This window comes from Alternaria atra (assembly GCF_907166805.1).
Source record: "Alternaria atra isolate CS162 genome assembly, contig: 20, whole genome shotgun sequence".
Classification (NCBI taxonomy): Eukaryota; Fungi; Ascomycota; class Dothideomycetes; order Pleosporales; family Pleosporaceae; genus Alternaria; species Alternaria atra.
Window position 1 is genome coordinate 281,798 of NW_025091318.1, and position 17,472 is coordinate 299,269.

The 17,472-nt window shown below is 52.8% G+C and overlaps 4 protein-coding genes across 5 annotated transcripts; 2 read left to right on the forward strand and 2 right to left on the reverse strand.

Moving 5' to 3' along the window:
• Nucleotides 1–1,120: 1,120 nt before the first annotated feature.
• Nucleotides 1,121–2,733, forward strand: ALTATR162_LOCUS375 (uncharacterized protein; the record flags this gene model as incomplete). Of its 2 annotated transcripts, none has more annotated exons than XM_043307968.1 (2): nucleotides 1,121–1,751; nucleotides 1,805–2,733. In XM_043307968.1, the coding sequence occupies 2 exons, from the start codon at nucleotides 1,121–1,123 to the stop codon at nucleotides 2,731–2,733; spliced, it is 1,560 nt and encodes a 519-aa protein (XP_043163903.1). The 2 variants fall into 2 exon arrangements, with proteins under 2 accessions (XP_043163903.1, XP_043163904.1); XM_043307969.1 differs by having other exon boundaries at nucleotides 1,811–2,733.
• Nucleotides 2,734–5,773: 3,040 nt separating this feature from the next.
• ALTATR162_LOCUS376 (uncharacterized protein) lies at nucleotides 5,774–7,345 on the forward strand (the record flags this gene model as incomplete). Its single annotated transcript, XM_043307970.1, has 2 exons — nucleotides 5,774–6,040; nucleotides 6,473–7,345. 2 exons carry the CDS (start codon nucleotides 5,774–5,776, stop codon nucleotides 7,343–7,345), a joined length of 1,140 nt encoding a protein of 379 aa, XP_043163905.1.
• Nucleotides 7,346–9,023: 1,678 nt separating this feature from the next.
• On the reverse strand, nucleotides 9,024–10,515 carry ALTATR162_LOCUS377 (uncharacterized protein; the record flags this gene model as incomplete). The annotated part of the gene is made up of 2 exons (XM_043307971.1): nucleotides 9,024–9,751; nucleotides 10,059–10,515. The coding sequence occupies 2 exons, from the start codon at nucleotides 10,513–10,515 to the stop codon at nucleotides 9,024–9,026; spliced, it is 1,185 nt and encodes a 394-aa protein (XP_043163906.1).
• Nucleotides 10,516–15,091: 4,576 nt separating this feature from the next.
• ALTATR162_LOCUS378 (uncharacterized protein) lies at nucleotides 15,092–17,015 on the reverse strand (the record flags this gene model as incomplete). Its single annotated transcript, XM_043307972.1, has 4 exons — nucleotides 15,092–15,230; nucleotides 15,468–16,146; nucleotides 16,187–16,851; nucleotides 16,963–17,015. The coding sequence occupies 4 exons, from the start codon at nucleotides 17,013–17,015 to the stop codon at nucleotides 15,092–15,094; spliced, it is 1,536 nt and encodes a 511-aa protein (XP_043163907.1).
• Nucleotides 17,016–17,472: the final 457 nt, after the last annotated feature.

The window sequence follows — 17,472 nt, forward strand, 5'->3', positions numbered from 1 at the left end:
GGTCGCGATTGTGGAAAGTCGAAAGAGAAGGACAGAAAGTGAGTGCTGTAGGTATCGCGTGTCAAGGAATGAGCTTTATTTACGCGTGAGGTGCGAAAAAGTGAAGGTAAGTCAGAAATGATCAGCCAGTGAGAGAGGTTCCGTTGGGGAAGGCTGTGAGAAGTTCAGGTTAATGTCCACAGTCGTCGCAAACATCGCCTCTCAGTTCTTGAAGACATGAGATGTAGCCCCCGGGACATATTTCGCGAGTGGTGAGAGTTGTAAACAAGATGAGGTGTTCTTTCCTGCCATGATGCCTTCCCTCCTCAACGGACGCCAAGACATAACGTGACACGATGGCGTCGCACGCATCCATGAATGGAGAAGATATAGAGGTACCGTGCCCTATGTATTCAAGCTAGCAACCACTAAAAGGTTGTCATATCTCACTCATCTACAACAGCTTTGTTCAACGAGATAGATTCTCTGCAACATGCACACCTATGTCTGAAGTAAGGGTAGCAAGACGAATGTGGGGGTGCAAGCGGGAGCTAGGCGGTTCTAACCACGATAGCGAGATGACGAAAGCTGCTGACGCTGTATTCGCTGAAAAGACACAAGCTTCACGAAAGAGTAGAGGATGAATCCGTAGGGTTGTCGAGAAGAAGTGCCAGATCGACGACAAGACCTCGCATGACGCGTTCGGAGGCGCATACAAGCACCAGACTTTTAGCACGAGACGCGAACAGTTCGCATGCCAAGGGGCAAAGATTGTTCGCGAATCTCGCGCAAGCGGAAACACGACCGTACGTATTCTTCTTGCGCACAATGTGGAGTTGCTTCCATGTGGCGCGGTCACACAGCCACAGCTCCAATGATTCGCCATGCTCTAGAGCTCCCCGTGGCTATGCGACAGGCATTCTGACGTAACCTGCAAGCGCCGAAACTCGAGCAGGTTGCAGATGGGCAGTCGACTCCCTGTCACTTGCATTCCATAAAAAGGTCGCTGCTTCTGCACCCGTAGACCAAAATAGAAGATACCCCTCCTGCTTATTTCTCTCCATAGACACCTAATTGCTCTTCTGCCTTTCCTTCCACGTATCAACCTACCTCGATACCCCGCGAAACACATATCGCAAGCATGAGCGGACATGGAGATCCTCGATTGCTCTACACGGTCGGGGGCATCAAGGCCTACCACATTCAGCAGGGAGAGGAGAGCCCCCTCACACCCTCCGGGCCACAGACACTGTCGTTGCTGATGGTCCCTACCAACTCGCCCTTTGCAAACCTCAGCAACACGCGCGGCCAGAACGAAGCGCCCGAAGAAGACTTCTACCTACATCTTAACCTCCCTCCCGAGCTCGATCTCCCCCTCCCCGCGACTACACAGATCTACCACCAGCCACCGCGCAGTTACCTGATACCGCGGTGGGACTTGGGCCCAGAGAGCGGCGCCTTTACACGCATCGAGTTCCCACCAATTGGCAAGGGTTCGACATCGGTCACGCAGGAAGACGTCGATACCTTTGAGACCATCTTGGCACAGTGCACAGCCTTCCTTGAGCGTGCGCAAGCTCCCCAACACGAGAAGGGTAAGGGTGACGTCAAGGCATACAACCCCCAAGACTACCGACCAGGCGAGGGTTACGTAGGGACTGGCAACAATGGTGAGGTCGTTTTGGTCGACGAGGAAAACGGCAGCGTCGTTGGTGAGCTGGCCGAGGGTGCCATGATCCACGCCGATCCAGCGTTGAAGCAAGGATCCAAGAGTATGTCATTTGAACCTTTTTCGCGCGTGCGCCCATCGCTCATGCTAACACAGGCAAAGATCCCGTTGAGATTGTCGTCTCACCAGACGGCAAGCGCATCGACATCCGACCGCTTGAAGAGGACTACCTCGAAATGGCACGCCATCCCGCATACAAAGACTCTGGCCTCGTACAGAACGCTGCCGCCGCATCTCGTCTTGTCGTCACCGGCTCCAGCTACATTAGTAACATGATGGTATCTGGTGCGGAGAACTTCATCAACAAGACGAAGCCAAACGAGAAGCCCATGGTCTTCAAGCCTGCTACCCACGAGCACGTCCGCAAGATCAACACGCTTACAACCAATGTCGCTGGCTACTCGGCTAAGACTGTTGGTCAGCTTACCAAGTACGCTCAGAACGCAGCAGCAGGAATGGCAGGCCACAAGAAGACACACGCCAAGAGTGTGAACCCAGACGGCACACCCAACACAAACTACAAGCCTGGACTGTTGAACAAGAGCTTGATCGCTTTCTCCACGGTCGCTGATGGAATCTCGCACTCGGGCAAACAACTTCTGACCAGCAGCGGTGCTGCTGCCAGTGCCGCCGTCGGCCACAAATACGGTGCCGAAGCAGGACAAATTACTACAAACCTCGCCGGTGGAGTCAAGAACGTCGGTCTCGTCTACATCGACGTCACTGGCGTCAGCAGAAAAGCCATCATCAAGTCCGTAGCCAAGGGCATGGTCGTCGGCAAAGTCAAGGACAAGAAGGGCAACGAGCAGACCGTCCTGGTAGGTGGCGGCGATGGTGGCACCGTCACTCCCGGTGACTTGAACCCCCAGCTTGGTGTTTCGAACAACAACGCTCTTCCCAATCAGTCCGGTTCGGGTGCGCCTGGTGGTCAAGTTTCTTTTGGTGGGCCGCCGCCTAGTTACAGGACGGGTGTAGGTGAGAGCCTCGAGGGACAGCCGGCTTATTATCCACAGGAGAAGAGGTAGAGCAGTGGAAGCGAATGGGTTTATGAGGTATGAAGTATGAGGTTATGATACGGAAGAGCATGCTGTAGTGTTTTCTTTCCTACTTCGTGCGTGCACTGTCTGCTGTTCCTAGCGATATACACTTCCAATGACAACTGTTCACAAGCTCTCTCATATCATTTCAGTCTACTTTCGCTTTGTCCTTTCGCTCTGCTACCTGCCTTTCTCCCGAACAACCTACCGCTGCCCCAGCTCGGCCTTGGCCTTGGTGATACAAAGACACAACAGTGTTGAGACTAGTTACAAGAATCCATCCAAAATTGGAATTTTACCGTCTCAAGAACGTCAAGGCGCTCCTACAAAGTGCCATTTCAATAGTTCCGGGGTAAAGCGGCATCCCGTCCTGTGGTGCTTCCGGAAACTCGAGTGCTGAGAAGGATTAATAAGGTTTGGAAAGGGGAGCGTGACGGTGAAGAAGGAGGCCGGGGCGAGTACTATGATGTGGAAAAGGCGAGTATGTTAAGAACTAGGTGTATATTATAAGCGGATGTTCCCGTAAAGAGGTGGTGGATGATCGTCGGGGCCGTCGACTCTCTACCATGCGAAGAGGTTGCACTCTCCTGGCGCATCGTATCATAAACGTTGTGATATTACTTCGGTATGTTCCGATTTATTGCACTCTTACTATAGCATCCAAGGATGCAAGTATAGAGTGATGGGGGGATTTTTAAAGCGATCATATAGCACATCACACATATTCCGGTGGCTTATAGACGGGATCGTTAGCTCGATATGATACACATGTATTACTCTCTGTCTTTGATACCAGAATAGCTCCATAAGTCTGAGTCGTAACTAGACTTTTCGACTAAAACCGGCTGATGATCGTGATCTGCCGCATGCAGGCGTCACTGAGTCGGCAGTCTGCAACGACAAAAATCCCAACGCTTGTCTATAAGACAGGCTCGGTATGGCCTCATCATGTTGACTCGACTTCAGTACTAAGACCTGTGTAGAAAGTATACGTTTCGTGTTATATAGAGCCCGTGCGTTTCTTACTCGCTTACACAAACTCCCTTGCCGACTCACTATATTGAACCGACTTACTGGCTTGCATACACATGCATCGTTGCACAGCCGGCTTTGTAGGGGTCGTTTTGGGGTGCCCGAGATGCTAATTCTCCGATGCAGTGCCGTTGGGGATCTGCGACACGCACGTTCTAGATGAGGTGGCGGCTATGCGTGTAGTCTTGGCGGGATTCAGGGTGTGGTATACATTGGGTTTTAGGACAAGGATGAGCGTGAGCGTGGGTTCCTCACCGATCGATGAAATTGCGAAGATGGACGGTTGACATCAACGTTTTTCTTTTCGCTTTTTTCTTCTTGCGTGTATGCTGATTGTTGCATACATTGCGTATGTGGCGGCGAGGAGAAGATGAGGGGGAGGGAGCTGTACGGGTTGGGTATGAACTGGGATAGTGGATGTTGTTTTCTTGTTTTTGCGGAAGGTGCAGGCCGAGGAGATAGCCTGAGGGAAGAACAGAAGGAACTACTCAGCGGCAAGGCTGCCGATAGACACAACAATGCTTTTTGATGGCTCTCTGAGGGTGTCGTATACAATATTAGTTTTCTCGTACTCAACATCCTGTTTCCCCGCCGTAACCGAAACGTTCATCGAGGCTGTTGTTATCCCTTGCAGACCGATAAAGTGCAGCCGCGGCAAACCCACTGTGCGGTATTGTGTGCAATACAATCACACCACATCAAGAGCACCGATACTGCACATATGCACGACAAGCGGGATTATTAGGAAAAGCATACACAATCACAATCATCACTTCGATCCGGCCCTACATCCGTCGGCCACCACTCACGCGACACCACCCGCAGTCGTTGTCGTCGTACACACTACGTAGCACATGACACTCTAACCGTCTTCGCTACACCTGCATACCAGCCTCATTTTTTCCACCGCTGATCGTGCATATCGCATGTGACGTACGTCACGCATGCATAGTGTTCCTGCCCAACGATTACAGGCCATAATCGAAACGCTGAATATGCGTCGTTACGTGTAGCTCGACAAGCGCCGTATGCGACAGCTTTTGTTCCGCGAATGTTATCCTGTGATGAAAGGGTGTGGGTGTGGTGATGAATACACAGGGCACGTGAAGGGATGGTTAGCAGTTGAACAGTACCGCCGTTGCACCGAAAAGGGTCTTTGTGGAGATGTTTCTCCACAGCGGGCTGCGATGCGATGGTGAGATCGTATTGTATGGCAGAGGAAAGCGCGGTTCGTAGAGTGGATAGTGTGGAGCAGGAGTAAGCCAGCCAGCGAGCAAGTCATCCCGCTGCCCAACGGACGGCAACGAAAACAAACGGGTTCAGGTTTCTTATTTCAGCTTCGTGTGTGAGGCGAGCAACCACGAGGCGACGCCGTTGTTCGGGAAGCAGAGACCAGGTTAGGTTGCATCTGTGTATAAGAGAAGCAAACATCTTGCTATGTTTCCTTTTCCCTCCCTCCATACCGAGTTGGCTTATCTGTCAGGAAGAAACAAGAATACTTGCTCTCTACCAATCACAACTGCCGTTTCTTACATACACACACATACACCTCTTGATCGATACGAATATCTGTTTCAAGCGAACAGCCATGCTCTTCGAAGCTCTCAGCGTCCTAATCATCAGCGGTTTGAAACTCACAGCTGTTGGTCTGGCTTTCAAATGGATGGCGCGGTACTAGAGTGTCCACGTCTTGACTATCAAGCGAAACAAACATCGAGGCGAGAAGTGAACCGAGTTTAGTCTGGACGTCGCAAGGAACGAGCTCGCACGGTTAGTCAGAAGGGCAAGGGCATATTTGGTGTAATCGCCCCGCTGTATGGTGTGAGGCGGGGTAGTCCGGTGGACCGCGAGAGCGACAACGGAATGGAACCGCGATATACATTTCACGGACAACAACAACAACATCAACGATCACGCTGCACTTCACTAGAAGAACTGCGACCATCTGCAACGCATGCTATTTCCTCGTCTACTTCTTCACCATATACCAAGGAAGATGGCAGACACCTCGCAGACTTTCACAACCTTGCCCATCCTCCCCCTCAGCGCCGCCCTGGACCCCGCTACGAAACCACAGTTCCTACAAGACCTGCGCTCAGCCCTGTTGAACGTGGGGTTCTTGTATCTGAGCGAGACGGGTCTGCCAGAGCAGTTGGTCCAGGATGTGATCAAGGAGTGTGGACAGTTTTTTGAGAAGCTGCCGAGGGAGGAGAAGGAGAGGATCGAGATGAAGAACGAGAAGAGTTTTCTGGGGTGGAGTAGAGTAAGTTTGTGATTCTCTCGTACTTGTTACTGTTTTCGAGTTCTGGGCGATGAATGTGCAGATATGATGATGGTCTTATTAGAAGCTGTCGCTATGCTACGCTATGCATGGTGTAAAAGGAAGGAAAAAGGTCTAGGAAACTATGATACAAGAACTGAAGAAACAAGACGGGAAGAGGAAGAACCGGCCGTAAACCCGTAAAGCGTATGGACAATAAACCTCCAATGCCCTCAAATAACGCCAGTTGCAAAAGAATAATCACCCGGGTATATCCTAAACACGCGACGCCAACAATATGTACTCGAAGGCCGTTAACTCTCGCTCTGCCCCTGCCATTACCTTCCCTTCTCTTCCTCTTTCTGAAAACACTTTTACTTAATTTTTTGTTCCGACTCGTCGTAAATGCATGCTAACAGCAGTAATCCTTCGTAGCTCGACAACGAGACCACGGCATTCAATCCAGACCACAGAGAACAACTCGATCTTTCAACTCCACATCCCATTCCAGGGCCAGACGCGCCGCTCTACCACAATCTTCTTGCACCAAACCAATGGCCTTCGCCGGAGTATCTACCGTCCTTTCGACCAGTGTATGAGGACTACATACGTCGCATGTCGCGCATCTCCACGCTCTTCACGTCGTTGATAGCAGAAGCTATTGGACTTCCGTCTACCGCATTTGAAAAATTCTTCGATCACGACCAGCAGCACAAGCTCAAGATAGTCAAGTACCCAGAGGTCGATGTGCCGGATCTTCCAGCTGGGGCAAGCGAAATGGATCGGAAGAAGTGGGAGATCAAGCGTCAGGGCGTTGGCCCGCATAAAGATAGTATGCTGACCAGCTACCTGCTACAGGCTTCCAATCAACTCGGTCTGCAAGCCCAAAATGCAAAGGGCGAGTGGATAGACTGTGCGCCCATAGCTGGCACTCTTGTCGTGGCTATCGGCCAAGGCATGGAGGCTTTGACAGATGGTGTCTGTGCGTCAACCACACATCGCGTTCTTAGTCCACGCAAAGGCGAAGGTGCACGCTATTCAGTTCCCTTCTTCCAGGGCGTGAGCTACGACGCACAATTCGAAGCCATGGACGTCCCTGAAGAAGTGCTGAAGCTCAGGGACGAGGCGAGGAAGAAGCGCAGGGACGACGTTGAGTTTACGTTTGTCAAAGGCAGATGGGGACATCTCGGCGAGGCTACGCTGATGAACAGGATCAAGAGCCACCCTGACGTTGGCGAACGGTGGTATCCCAAGGAGCTACAGCAGATACGCGCACAACAAGCAGCTGCAGCGAAGGCGTCGTCATGAAGAACAATCACAACTAGGCAAGGGCCTGTAGTCGTAGTGTAGATGACCATCAAACTCTTGTCCCAGCCGCCTCGGGTCCATGTGTGCCATCCGTTCCGTAAGCGTTCATGCGGTGTGACAAACATGCACACACACCATTGTGGTCAAGGATCAAGGTACAATGCGGTGAGCTCATGTCCACTTCGCATGGCTGCGTATCGGCAACGCTTCCCTATGCAGACCCAAGCAAGCGAAGGCGTCCTGCTGCAACAATCTGCAATTGTGATTGGGCGGAAGTGCACCCGAACGCATGTGTCCCATGTGTACGGATCCGCGGGATGCCATGCGACAACTCCACACCTCTAGCTTGGCAACAAAAGGCTCCGCGCAAGGAGAAAGCGCCACGCCGAGAATGTGCTGGCCACGGTGCTTCGGCGTTTCTAAGCCCATCGGAAGAAAACAACCGAGGAAGCACAGTAGGGCCGGCGATAGTCCACGATAGTAGGAACTTTGACGACGACCCGATGCTGCATGCGTAACCAGAGACCGGTGTAGCGTAGTGTAGCTCGCAGCTGGCTCGTAAAGTGTATTTGGCATACCATGTTTCAGCGTTGGTGGAGACTTGACCGCACGAGGAGATTTTTAGCACACTTTCTAGAAGCTAGCCCCACATGCGCCATACATGTTGCCCTTTCGTAAGTTACAAAAGACAAATACCATGACGGGCGGCGGCGGATGGGTTGGTGTGTGTGGTGAATGGGCGAATCGAACGGATGCTCGGATGTCGGGAAATCTCGGTTGCATTACTCCTTCAGGAACGGCTTTGGCACGCCATCGAAACAGCGCCCATCGGAGAAGCTAAGGGGGAAGCGAAGGAAGCGAATTGGAAGCCCAAAACGCCGCTCCCAAATCTCGCGACGAGGCCCCCCATGTCAGGCGCGCAGGAAATGGAGGATCCACGGAATGTTCCATTTACTCATTTCCCTTTTTCCGCTTCCACAATCAGCATCATCAGATCCACCTCTTCACCGTCCATCGTGGTGCTAGCTCTCCAGGGAACGCACTAAGCTGTAGCGTTCCAAGGCTGGTCTTCTGCAGGACGGGCGACTGCAATCTTGATGTGATTCCACATACCGCATGTGGGGCCTTCCGTGTTGATGTTTCATTGCGCTTCATGCGATCGTGGGGGCATGCAGCGGTCCACCCAAACAAAAAACGGTGATGCGAAATTGTCCGAGACCGAGCGCGTTCTTGGAAACGGGTGCGCAACGATGCGGTGAACGTATGGACACGGCTGGCATTGCTGGTTTCTAGCGTGTAAAACTCAAAAGATCGGAAGATCGAGACATGGTCGTCCCTACCAATTCTGCAGGATCGCGTCTTACCGTCATCGACAGAATCGAGCGGCGGCGCAAGATACTGCATTTGGAAGGGCCCTTGCGGAACAATTGTGATATATCACCGAAGAATACAGCCTATCGTGACCGTGCCGCGTGGTGCCGCGTGTCAAAGGCATTTTGTCCCGCGTCGAGAAGATTGCGATTGAGTGGACAACTGGTTCCATGGTGCTTGGTCTGCGTCTAGTAGATTGCTGCAAGTGGACGTTGTGGTAATCGAAAGATCGTCTCCCTGGTACCCCTGCCAACCGTCTGCAGCCATGGAGGATTTGCGAACATGTTTGGACGAGTCGTGGTCATCCTCAATGCTCAACCTTCATGTTGGACTGGTACGGCTGGTAGATGATGTGCTGACCTTGTTCGTTCATCATCTGAGGTTGACCGTGCTGAGCGTGCATCATGGGCATCTCGCTGCCGTGGCTGACTTGAGGAGGGTAGCCTTGCTGAGGACCAACTGGGTAGGAGCCATAAGGCGCAGACGTGTGATGTTGCTGGTGCTGAGGTGGACCTTGGCCTTGGACGGGCTGGTGATGCATAGGAACGCTCATGTGTCGTTGATACTCTGAGGCGTGAGGCGAAGGATGCGAAGTGGGCGTCCCGTATCCGGACATTGGCATAGGCTGCGAGGTGACCATGGAAGCGTTCTCGTGAGGGTAGGATATGGCTCGCGCGTTGCTCTCCATGACATATGGGCTTGAAAATGACATGTTTGGTTGCTCGACCGCATGAACCGACGCATCCTGCACTGGCATGGAAACTTGGTGGTGCTGTTGCTGCTGCGGGTGGCCGGGATGAGGACTCCAACGAACTGCCTCGTGCTGCGGCGCTTGGACTTCACCCATGGCAGGTGGCGTGTCTACATGAGGCGAGGAAACGTGGTGGGCGTACGTATGCTGCGACTGCCAGTGTCCAGGTTGTGACACGGGTGTTGCTATTTCGGGTACTGAATGTGCGCTCCTTGCGGTTCCAGTGGACATCCTCCGAGGTTGGCTGAGCATCTGAACCCGATCACTCGGTGAGGGTGCGCCTGCTGTAGTGATGTCAGCTTCTATGCATTGATGTCACATTGATTGCAGAACAAGAATTGCCGTTCTCGTCTCGCTTGGCCTCGAAAAGGAAATTCGACGTTACAGATACTGCACATCGCTCAATCGAGCCGCAGACTCGGAACGCGGGAAATGATCCAAAAGAAAGATGTGACATGTTGCGAAAAGAGGGTCGGCTGTACCAAAACGGTTGCGGCCCGAGACACCAAAAAGCAATCATGGACGCCCAACCAGCTTGTGAGTCGAACAATTGGACAGTGCTTTTGCAGGAATGAAATCAATGTTACATACCTGCTCCTGATTCTGGGACTCCCAGTGCCGATACGGCGTGTGACAGACGGGCGCGGAGGACTGCGTTCTCTTGTTCGAGCTCCTCGTTTCTTCTGATGAGGTCCATCATCTTGGTCGATGAGTTGTTCTCCAATTGTGCAGTGAGATCGCGAACTTGACGTTCAAGAGTATCGATGTGGTCTTTTGTTCTTTGGCGAATCGCTCGCTGTGCTTCCCGGTCATTTGCTCTCTTTCGCTCCAGTTGTGCGGCGGTGAGGGTAGTGACGCTGCGGGTACCAGCTCTCGATGGTCGCTTCTTCGCGCCAGGAGTGAGCTGCCGCGCTTCTGAGCCCGAAGAATGGCCTTCGTAAGGCGGCGACCTCTTCTGCTGATCCATGTGAGGCGAGTGGTAGCTGGAGGTACTCATGAAGTCACTCCTGTAGGCGATAGGGTCTCGGTAGTGAAGAATTGAAGTCATCGAGGATCCGCGAGAGGCGGTGAGAGTATATGCGATGTCGACGTTGCTATGTCAGCGTGGCCCAAACGAATGCGGTCCAAGCGTTTGGCAATATCAGGTACTGTCTCTACGGGCGAAGGGTGCTCACGGGCTCCCAAGATGGAGAAAAATGACGAGGGGTTGAGGATGGCTGTGTGCCGTGTTCCAGATCCTGTGGAAGGAATGATGTCAGTTGAAGACAAATATTAGAAGCAAAGTCAGAGAAGGCAAGACCAAAAGTGCGAAGCAGAATGTTAGAGAGACAGGATCAATGGTAACAAGACATGGCTGGCATGAGCCTATAACCTGCTATCAGGTCTCTGATGGATAGCGTCCTTTGGGCCCCATGCTCGGCCCTAGACTAGTGTTGGCATTTTGATCCCTGGCCCCTGGTAGGTAGCCACACAACGTGGGTTCTGGGGAAATCGTTTCACTTTAGCTTGTACATTAGCACGAGGCTTGGACGCCGCAGTGTAGCCCACACATTCCTATCAGCTTAGGCTGGTACAGACCCTTCACGCCATATAAACTCTCAACGGTGGTGGCAGGAGGGCCTAGCATAGCCACGCCCTGCATCTGGAAGGGAGGTCGTGGCTGTTCTGGAAAGGTGCTACAGGCTCTAGCTTGGGACATTGCACCCCACTCCTAGTGGCATGGCCGAGTTCCTGCGCAACACCCTTTTGGCCCACCTTACGTCGAGAGCGAGCGCAGAAAAGCGCCCGTGGCTCCACCGCAAAGGGTCTCCAGAAGCGCATAATGTAGACAGACATGGTTCTGATGTCGCCATGACCGCTTGCCAGTCAGGTAGCTGGTCGTGTTTGCGGACCGTAGCGAAGTTTGGATGACAGGTAAGCAGACCCGGACAAAATGTGACGTTTGAGGAGCGTATGGCGTGGGCTCATGCAGCAAGTACGTGAAGCGATGCTAGGATCCAGGGATGACACCGGCCAGGCAAAGGAGCGAGCAGACGAGCAGGCCCCGGCAACGCTAAAAGGGTCAGCACGTGGAAGCCCTGCATAATAAAAATTAGCCCGAGAATGCCAAGGGCCATGATAGGCCAGTCCATGGCCGCTTCAGTCGGAGGGGCGGTCGACCGTGTGTATACTGTGCCAGGGCATCGAGCGTCGAGCCAGCGTGCAATTGCGAGACGCTCGCGGGTCCGCTGTGGATCTCGACATGTATTGAGTCCCAGGGGTGCAACCACGACAACCACGTCGATCATGTCGGGACCCAGGGCCTTCCCATCCTCCGCAATGAACGAGCGCTGATGAAGGATAGTTCCGAAGTAACTCCACGGACCATGTTTCCCACAGGTGACATATCGACTTTTAGCAATCCTGCCGATGTCTATCTACCTGATGTACATGTTCGGCGGAGACAAACTCTATCGCGGCCTCATGGCTATCGATGTGTTTCATGTCGTGTGCTGGTTATGCATACATGGTACGTCTATATTCGGCGCCTTGCAGACCAAGCGCATGGTCGGCACGTGGAAAGATATGGACGAAGGCTCCGTCATTCGCAGGGACTGCATTGCCGACAGTCGGACTTGCAGAAATGAGCTCATGAGCATTGGCCAGAGAGAGTCCGTGATGCGCTCCTGTACGCCGCATGGAGAGAAGCTGCAAAAGGTTGTGGCTGATGCTCGTGCACCAGGCACCGCGACCTGGCGTCCGGTTACGGCGGCCAGTCTTAGTTGCGCGAGCACAACAGAACCGAGGCTACGTGTGAAAGTCGCCACACATCGTAACGAGTTTGAGATGCTGATGAGCAGTGAAAGTGCCCTGAGGGAAGAGTGATCTGCTGCGCTATCCATCACATCCCCCAATATTCAATAAAGCAAGAATCCTCCGAGAAACCTCACCGCTCCATAGACGCAGGCGTACAAGACGAGGCTACAGACACTAGGCCCGGAGCAGAATTGCTAGTGCTCGTACCTTGGAGAGCTCTTCCAGCCACAAAGGATACGCTTGGCGCCGATATTGGACGATAGCGAATTTCGGCAAGTGTTTCGAAGATGACAATGATGCACGTCGGCAGCACTAGGCTAAGGTGCCGCCAGCCGCGAGCCGCGATGAGAGAATGGACCGGAGCGCGCGATCCTGCCCAGTGCATGCTCTTCTCGATGGAGCATCTCGGTAGAAAAAAAATATTGCCAGATGCATGTTCGCGGGCAGAGTCGTGGTGGTTTGGAGGGGCGCAGGTGGGGAGCCACGAAGGATCAGATTACGCCGCACCACCTGCAACGTCCGTCTAATTGAGGTTAGTCGCGACGTTACTTGACGTTCAGCAGGAGGATGCGCGTATATCTGAGACAGCGACAGCTAGATGGCGTCCGAAAACGTGCTTCATTTCCAGCAAACTCCATCTATGGCCTCAGGTTTCGGTGAAGAGTCGAGGGCCATGGTACGCGTACGGGAAGTCACGAGGCTAGCCTCATTTCTCCTTACGTCAATGCTGTCGCCCGCTTCTCGCTTCTCCCTTGCACGCACGAATCTAGTGTCAATACTCTCACCGTCCATGCAAACTTCTAGCGCGCCCGCAGTCACTACTCTACACAGTTAGGTAGTGGCTGAAGCCTGACATGTTGCCACTCGATCCCCTTTGTAATCGACGCGGTTGGGGAAGCTCTTCCGATACGGAAGCTGTACAGCATCTCAACAAGACAGCCCGCAGATATCGTGCCGAACCAACGTTGTCATGACTGACAGTTGGTGAGCATCTGAAATCAGCCGTTACTACAACAATGTTTGGTGAGCCTAACCTGAGGCTTCCCCACATGTAGCTGCCCGAACGTTGATCTTCGCCGTATTCATTGGCGTGCAGTATCAGGATGCAGCTCGCGTCCAGGTATCCTTCGATCTCGACTCTTCATCGTCCATGTAGCGGTGAAATCCATATGCTTCACGCCAACCTTCCGCTTTACGCCGCTTATCCCCGTCGTCGTCCCCTTCGGTGCAGTAGAGTGCAATGCATACATCCGTGCAGTGTGGCCCGGGGCGGCAGATCGGTGCTGCGGTGTAACCACCTCAGCTGTCAGATATCAGCTGTAATGTCACCACCAGGAACCAGTCGCTGGATTTGGTGGGATCCAAAGCGAGGCACCGGTTCGCTCGCTAGACCTGTCTTACTCGTATAGAGCGGTGCGGCTGCAAGCACGCTTAGTTCAACCATTCCCAAGGGCCCTTCACCCAAGCCCAACTCTAGGAAACCTTGTCCTCGACGCGGGCCCGTTCACGATTGCGCAAGCAAACCTGCGTCGGCCGGATCAAATGGCGTCCGAAACATCAGCATAGTATTATCCATCACTAAAGTGCCGGTTCCAAAGTAAGGCCTGCCGCCAAACTGTCACAGACGGACGGTTCGTCATGACTCCATACCTCGCTACCAAACTTAGGATCTCTCATTCCGCGTGTTCCAGATAATCAGCCGAAATTCATCCATTAACCTGCATCCTGAATGACCGCTGCTAAATTCGAACTCTATCACCTCACTCCACAAGACCATGCAATTCACTAGCGGCCACGAGCCCTTGGTGACAACACGACCCCTAGCCTGAAACATGCTTGGTGAAAATTAGAGTTTGCGGGTCTACCCCAACAAGGACGCCCCACTTGCTGTAACCACACCATTTTGATCTCTCCTAGCCTCGCTAACGCTACAATTTCGCGCCCTCCCTCACCGATCACGCTTCAAGATTCGCGCCAAGCGAGCCTGTTACGCCATCAAGAGGTCTCCGAAGCTTCTAGCTTTGAGGCTAGAAGTAGAAGATAGCGATGGCGCAACCATATACTATCAAGGGATTGGTGGGTCCTCGCAATTACAGTTTTCTTTCGCTTTCGTTGCTTTGAAAACACAAGTCCGAATGTATAGTCATTGGGACCTAAACCGCTTTCCCGTTTCCACTCCTTTTGGACGGGTTGTCCTGCGTGAATAAAACGCAATTGTGGGGTGCACTGCTGAGGCTGAAAGTAGCGTACGCTGACGTTGCTGGTTGAAATGGTGTAGAGAACAGGCGAGGAGGGAGGCGCGCCTATTCGGTCATCAGGGACACACCTTCAGCTGTGCATCCTTCTTCCATGCCCAACCGTGACACCATTGTGGATACTCAACCAAATTCTGTACACGCTACCTTCGGGCACCACGGTACCATAGATCTTAGTACGTAGATGGGGAGTTCATTCAAAACGTCGGAATCAATATTGCGAGGCCAACACGGGAGATACACAACCATCATCCCAGTGGTCGTCGCTACCCAGAGCCTAAGATGGCGCAATGATCCGGATCTAAGATACTATCTAGAGATGCAATCCCTCCGAGATCCATGTAGAGAAAAGTGAGGATCGCATTGGTTTCCGCACATGGTAAGCTACAAAGACAGCCCATTAGAGCAATGCATGCCACATTGTCCCACATCCACATCTACATGCCACATACATGACGCTAGAAAATTCCTAGAAGGCCCTGTCTGTAACCCTTGGCCCATCTCGACGTTGATTCGATGGCATGCGTATCCGACCTACAACCCTCGTACGCCACACCCGTTGTCGAACGGAATCTACTCCTTTTTGATGTACTTGTCAAAGATTTTCGAGATTTCGCGCGCGCTCTTCTTAGGATAGCGCTTCTGCCCACCCTTGTAGTCGACATAGGTAACGCCGAAACGTGTCGTGTAGCCCTCGGCCCACTCAAAGTTGCTGCAGGTACACTATGTCAGTGTGTGTCATGACGCCTTTTCCACAGTGTCCGCTGGAGCACCAAGGATCCAGTGTTTGAAGCTAGGAGAGAAAGATGATCTACCTGGGTGCGAACGCGCAACCACAATGCGGACAATAAAGTCTCCACCACTCATTGGAAAAAAAGAAACTCATATATGAGAAGTGGGGTGGGGGGTTGCAGGTGTGAGAAACGTTGAAAGAATGGAATTAACGTACTCCATGAGACTCCATGCTGAATAACCCCTGACGTCGACACCGTCCAAGGTATGAGCGTCCGCCAAGGCTCCGATATATCCCCTGAAGTATTCGCAGCGGAACTCGTCGTCCAGCAGCTGTTCAAGAGGGAGATCGTTCTCTCCTTTGAGACTGGTACCGTTCTCTGTCACGTAGAAGGTCGGGCCGCCATATCTATCACTGAGCCACTTGATTAGCTTTCTGAAACCCAAAGGCATCGGCCTCAGCCAGACTGATTGTGTCTCTGGGCCGATCCATTCGCCCTTCTTGTTCTGGTAAAGAATGTCCAGGTTGCCGACATGATCTTCAGGTTCTGGCTCAGTGTCCTTGTGTCTAATATAATTGGCGCAGTAGTGGTTCATGCCATAGAAGTCATTGCTTCCTTTGACCAGAGCCGCCTCTTCCGGTGTGAATTCAGGTAGGCGATCGCCCAATTGCTTGCGCATCGAGTCGGGGTATTTGCCAAAGTACACTGGGTCGCCGAACCAGCAGATGGCAAACTCAATCTTTCGGTCGCAGGCTTCACGGTCTTTCGGATCCTCTGGATCCCATGGCTCGGTCCAGTCGCCTACACGACATATCAGTACACGTTTTTCATGCTCAGACGTCAGACCGATTGTTACTATCCTCGCACGGGCTTGATATGCGTGGGGTCGGTCCACTGTAATACGGTATACGCGAGCCACGTGCTGGTCACTTACCGTTGAGCGTAATCCCAATCTGGCCTCCATCCTTGGATTTGAAGTCATCACGGTAGGCCTTGACTGCCGCACCATGAGCAATGAGGAGCGAGTGTCCGACGATCCACGGCTCCCTCGAGCTGTCACCTTCTGCGCTCTTGCTCCGATCACTGCAACGACCGGGAGCAAAAAGGCCGGTGCCATATCCGAGAATGGAGCTGCACCACGGCTCGTTGAAGGTGATCCAATATTTTACCTTCGAACCGAAAGCCTTGAAACACACCCTGGCGTAGTTCTCGTAATCCTTCACGAACTCGTCCTTGTTCAGCATGCCCCCATATCGCTTGTGCAGGTTGTCTGGGAGATCCCAATGAAACAGCGTTATCATCGGCTCGATGCCTGCGGCACGGAGATCGTCGACCAACTTGATGTAGTACTGCAGACCCTTCTCGTTTACGGGGTCGTTGCGTCCGCCGAGTGGTATGATGCGGGACCACGAGAGGGAAAAACGGTAAGACTTTGCGCCGATATCCTTCAAGAGAGCAATGTCCTCGTCAGTGCGGTGGTAGGAGTCGCATGCAACATCTCCAGATTCTCCGCCAGCAATCTTGCCCGGGATGCGGCAGAAGGTGTCCCAAATAGAATCGGCACGGCCATCTTCATGCGGTGCGCCTTCGATTTGGTAACTGCAGGTTCAGAAACTCAGTATGCGACAACAAAGCGGCCCCCAAAACGATACATCGTGGCGGGGTACTTAGGTCCTCTTGGGAGTGGAGAAGGTCCTGGGTCAAACGAACCTTGCTGTTGCAAATCCCCACAGGAAATCTTTCGGCAAGTACGACTGCGACATGGCGGTTTTGTAGTTAAGCAGTAAGTATGCTTAAGCTCACAATTTAGAAAAAGAACTGAAAGCTACCCGCAGCAACGGGACACCTATACTTCATATACGTGGACACAGCAATGGCTGCGGAGAACGTCCCGCCGTAACCGTCCTCACGCGTCGACAAGACCTTAACAGACGCGCCGTAAGACATATGAGGAACTTGGTAAGGCTCCGTCAAGCTCAAGCGGGCTGTAGCCGATTTCTCTGTGTCGTCAATGGCTCCTTCGACCATTGACCCCGCTCATAGTTGCGATCACTTGAGTGTTGTAGCTTCATCCCACATGACGAAGCTATACTTTTACGTCGATTCTGCCCGCGAGGGTCTACAATGACCAGGGCGGTCAGTGGGACTACGGGCCGCCGATTCAGCCTGGCTATTAACCTGCTAGGCGTGGCGCGGAATTCGTCTTCGGCTGAGGTGATA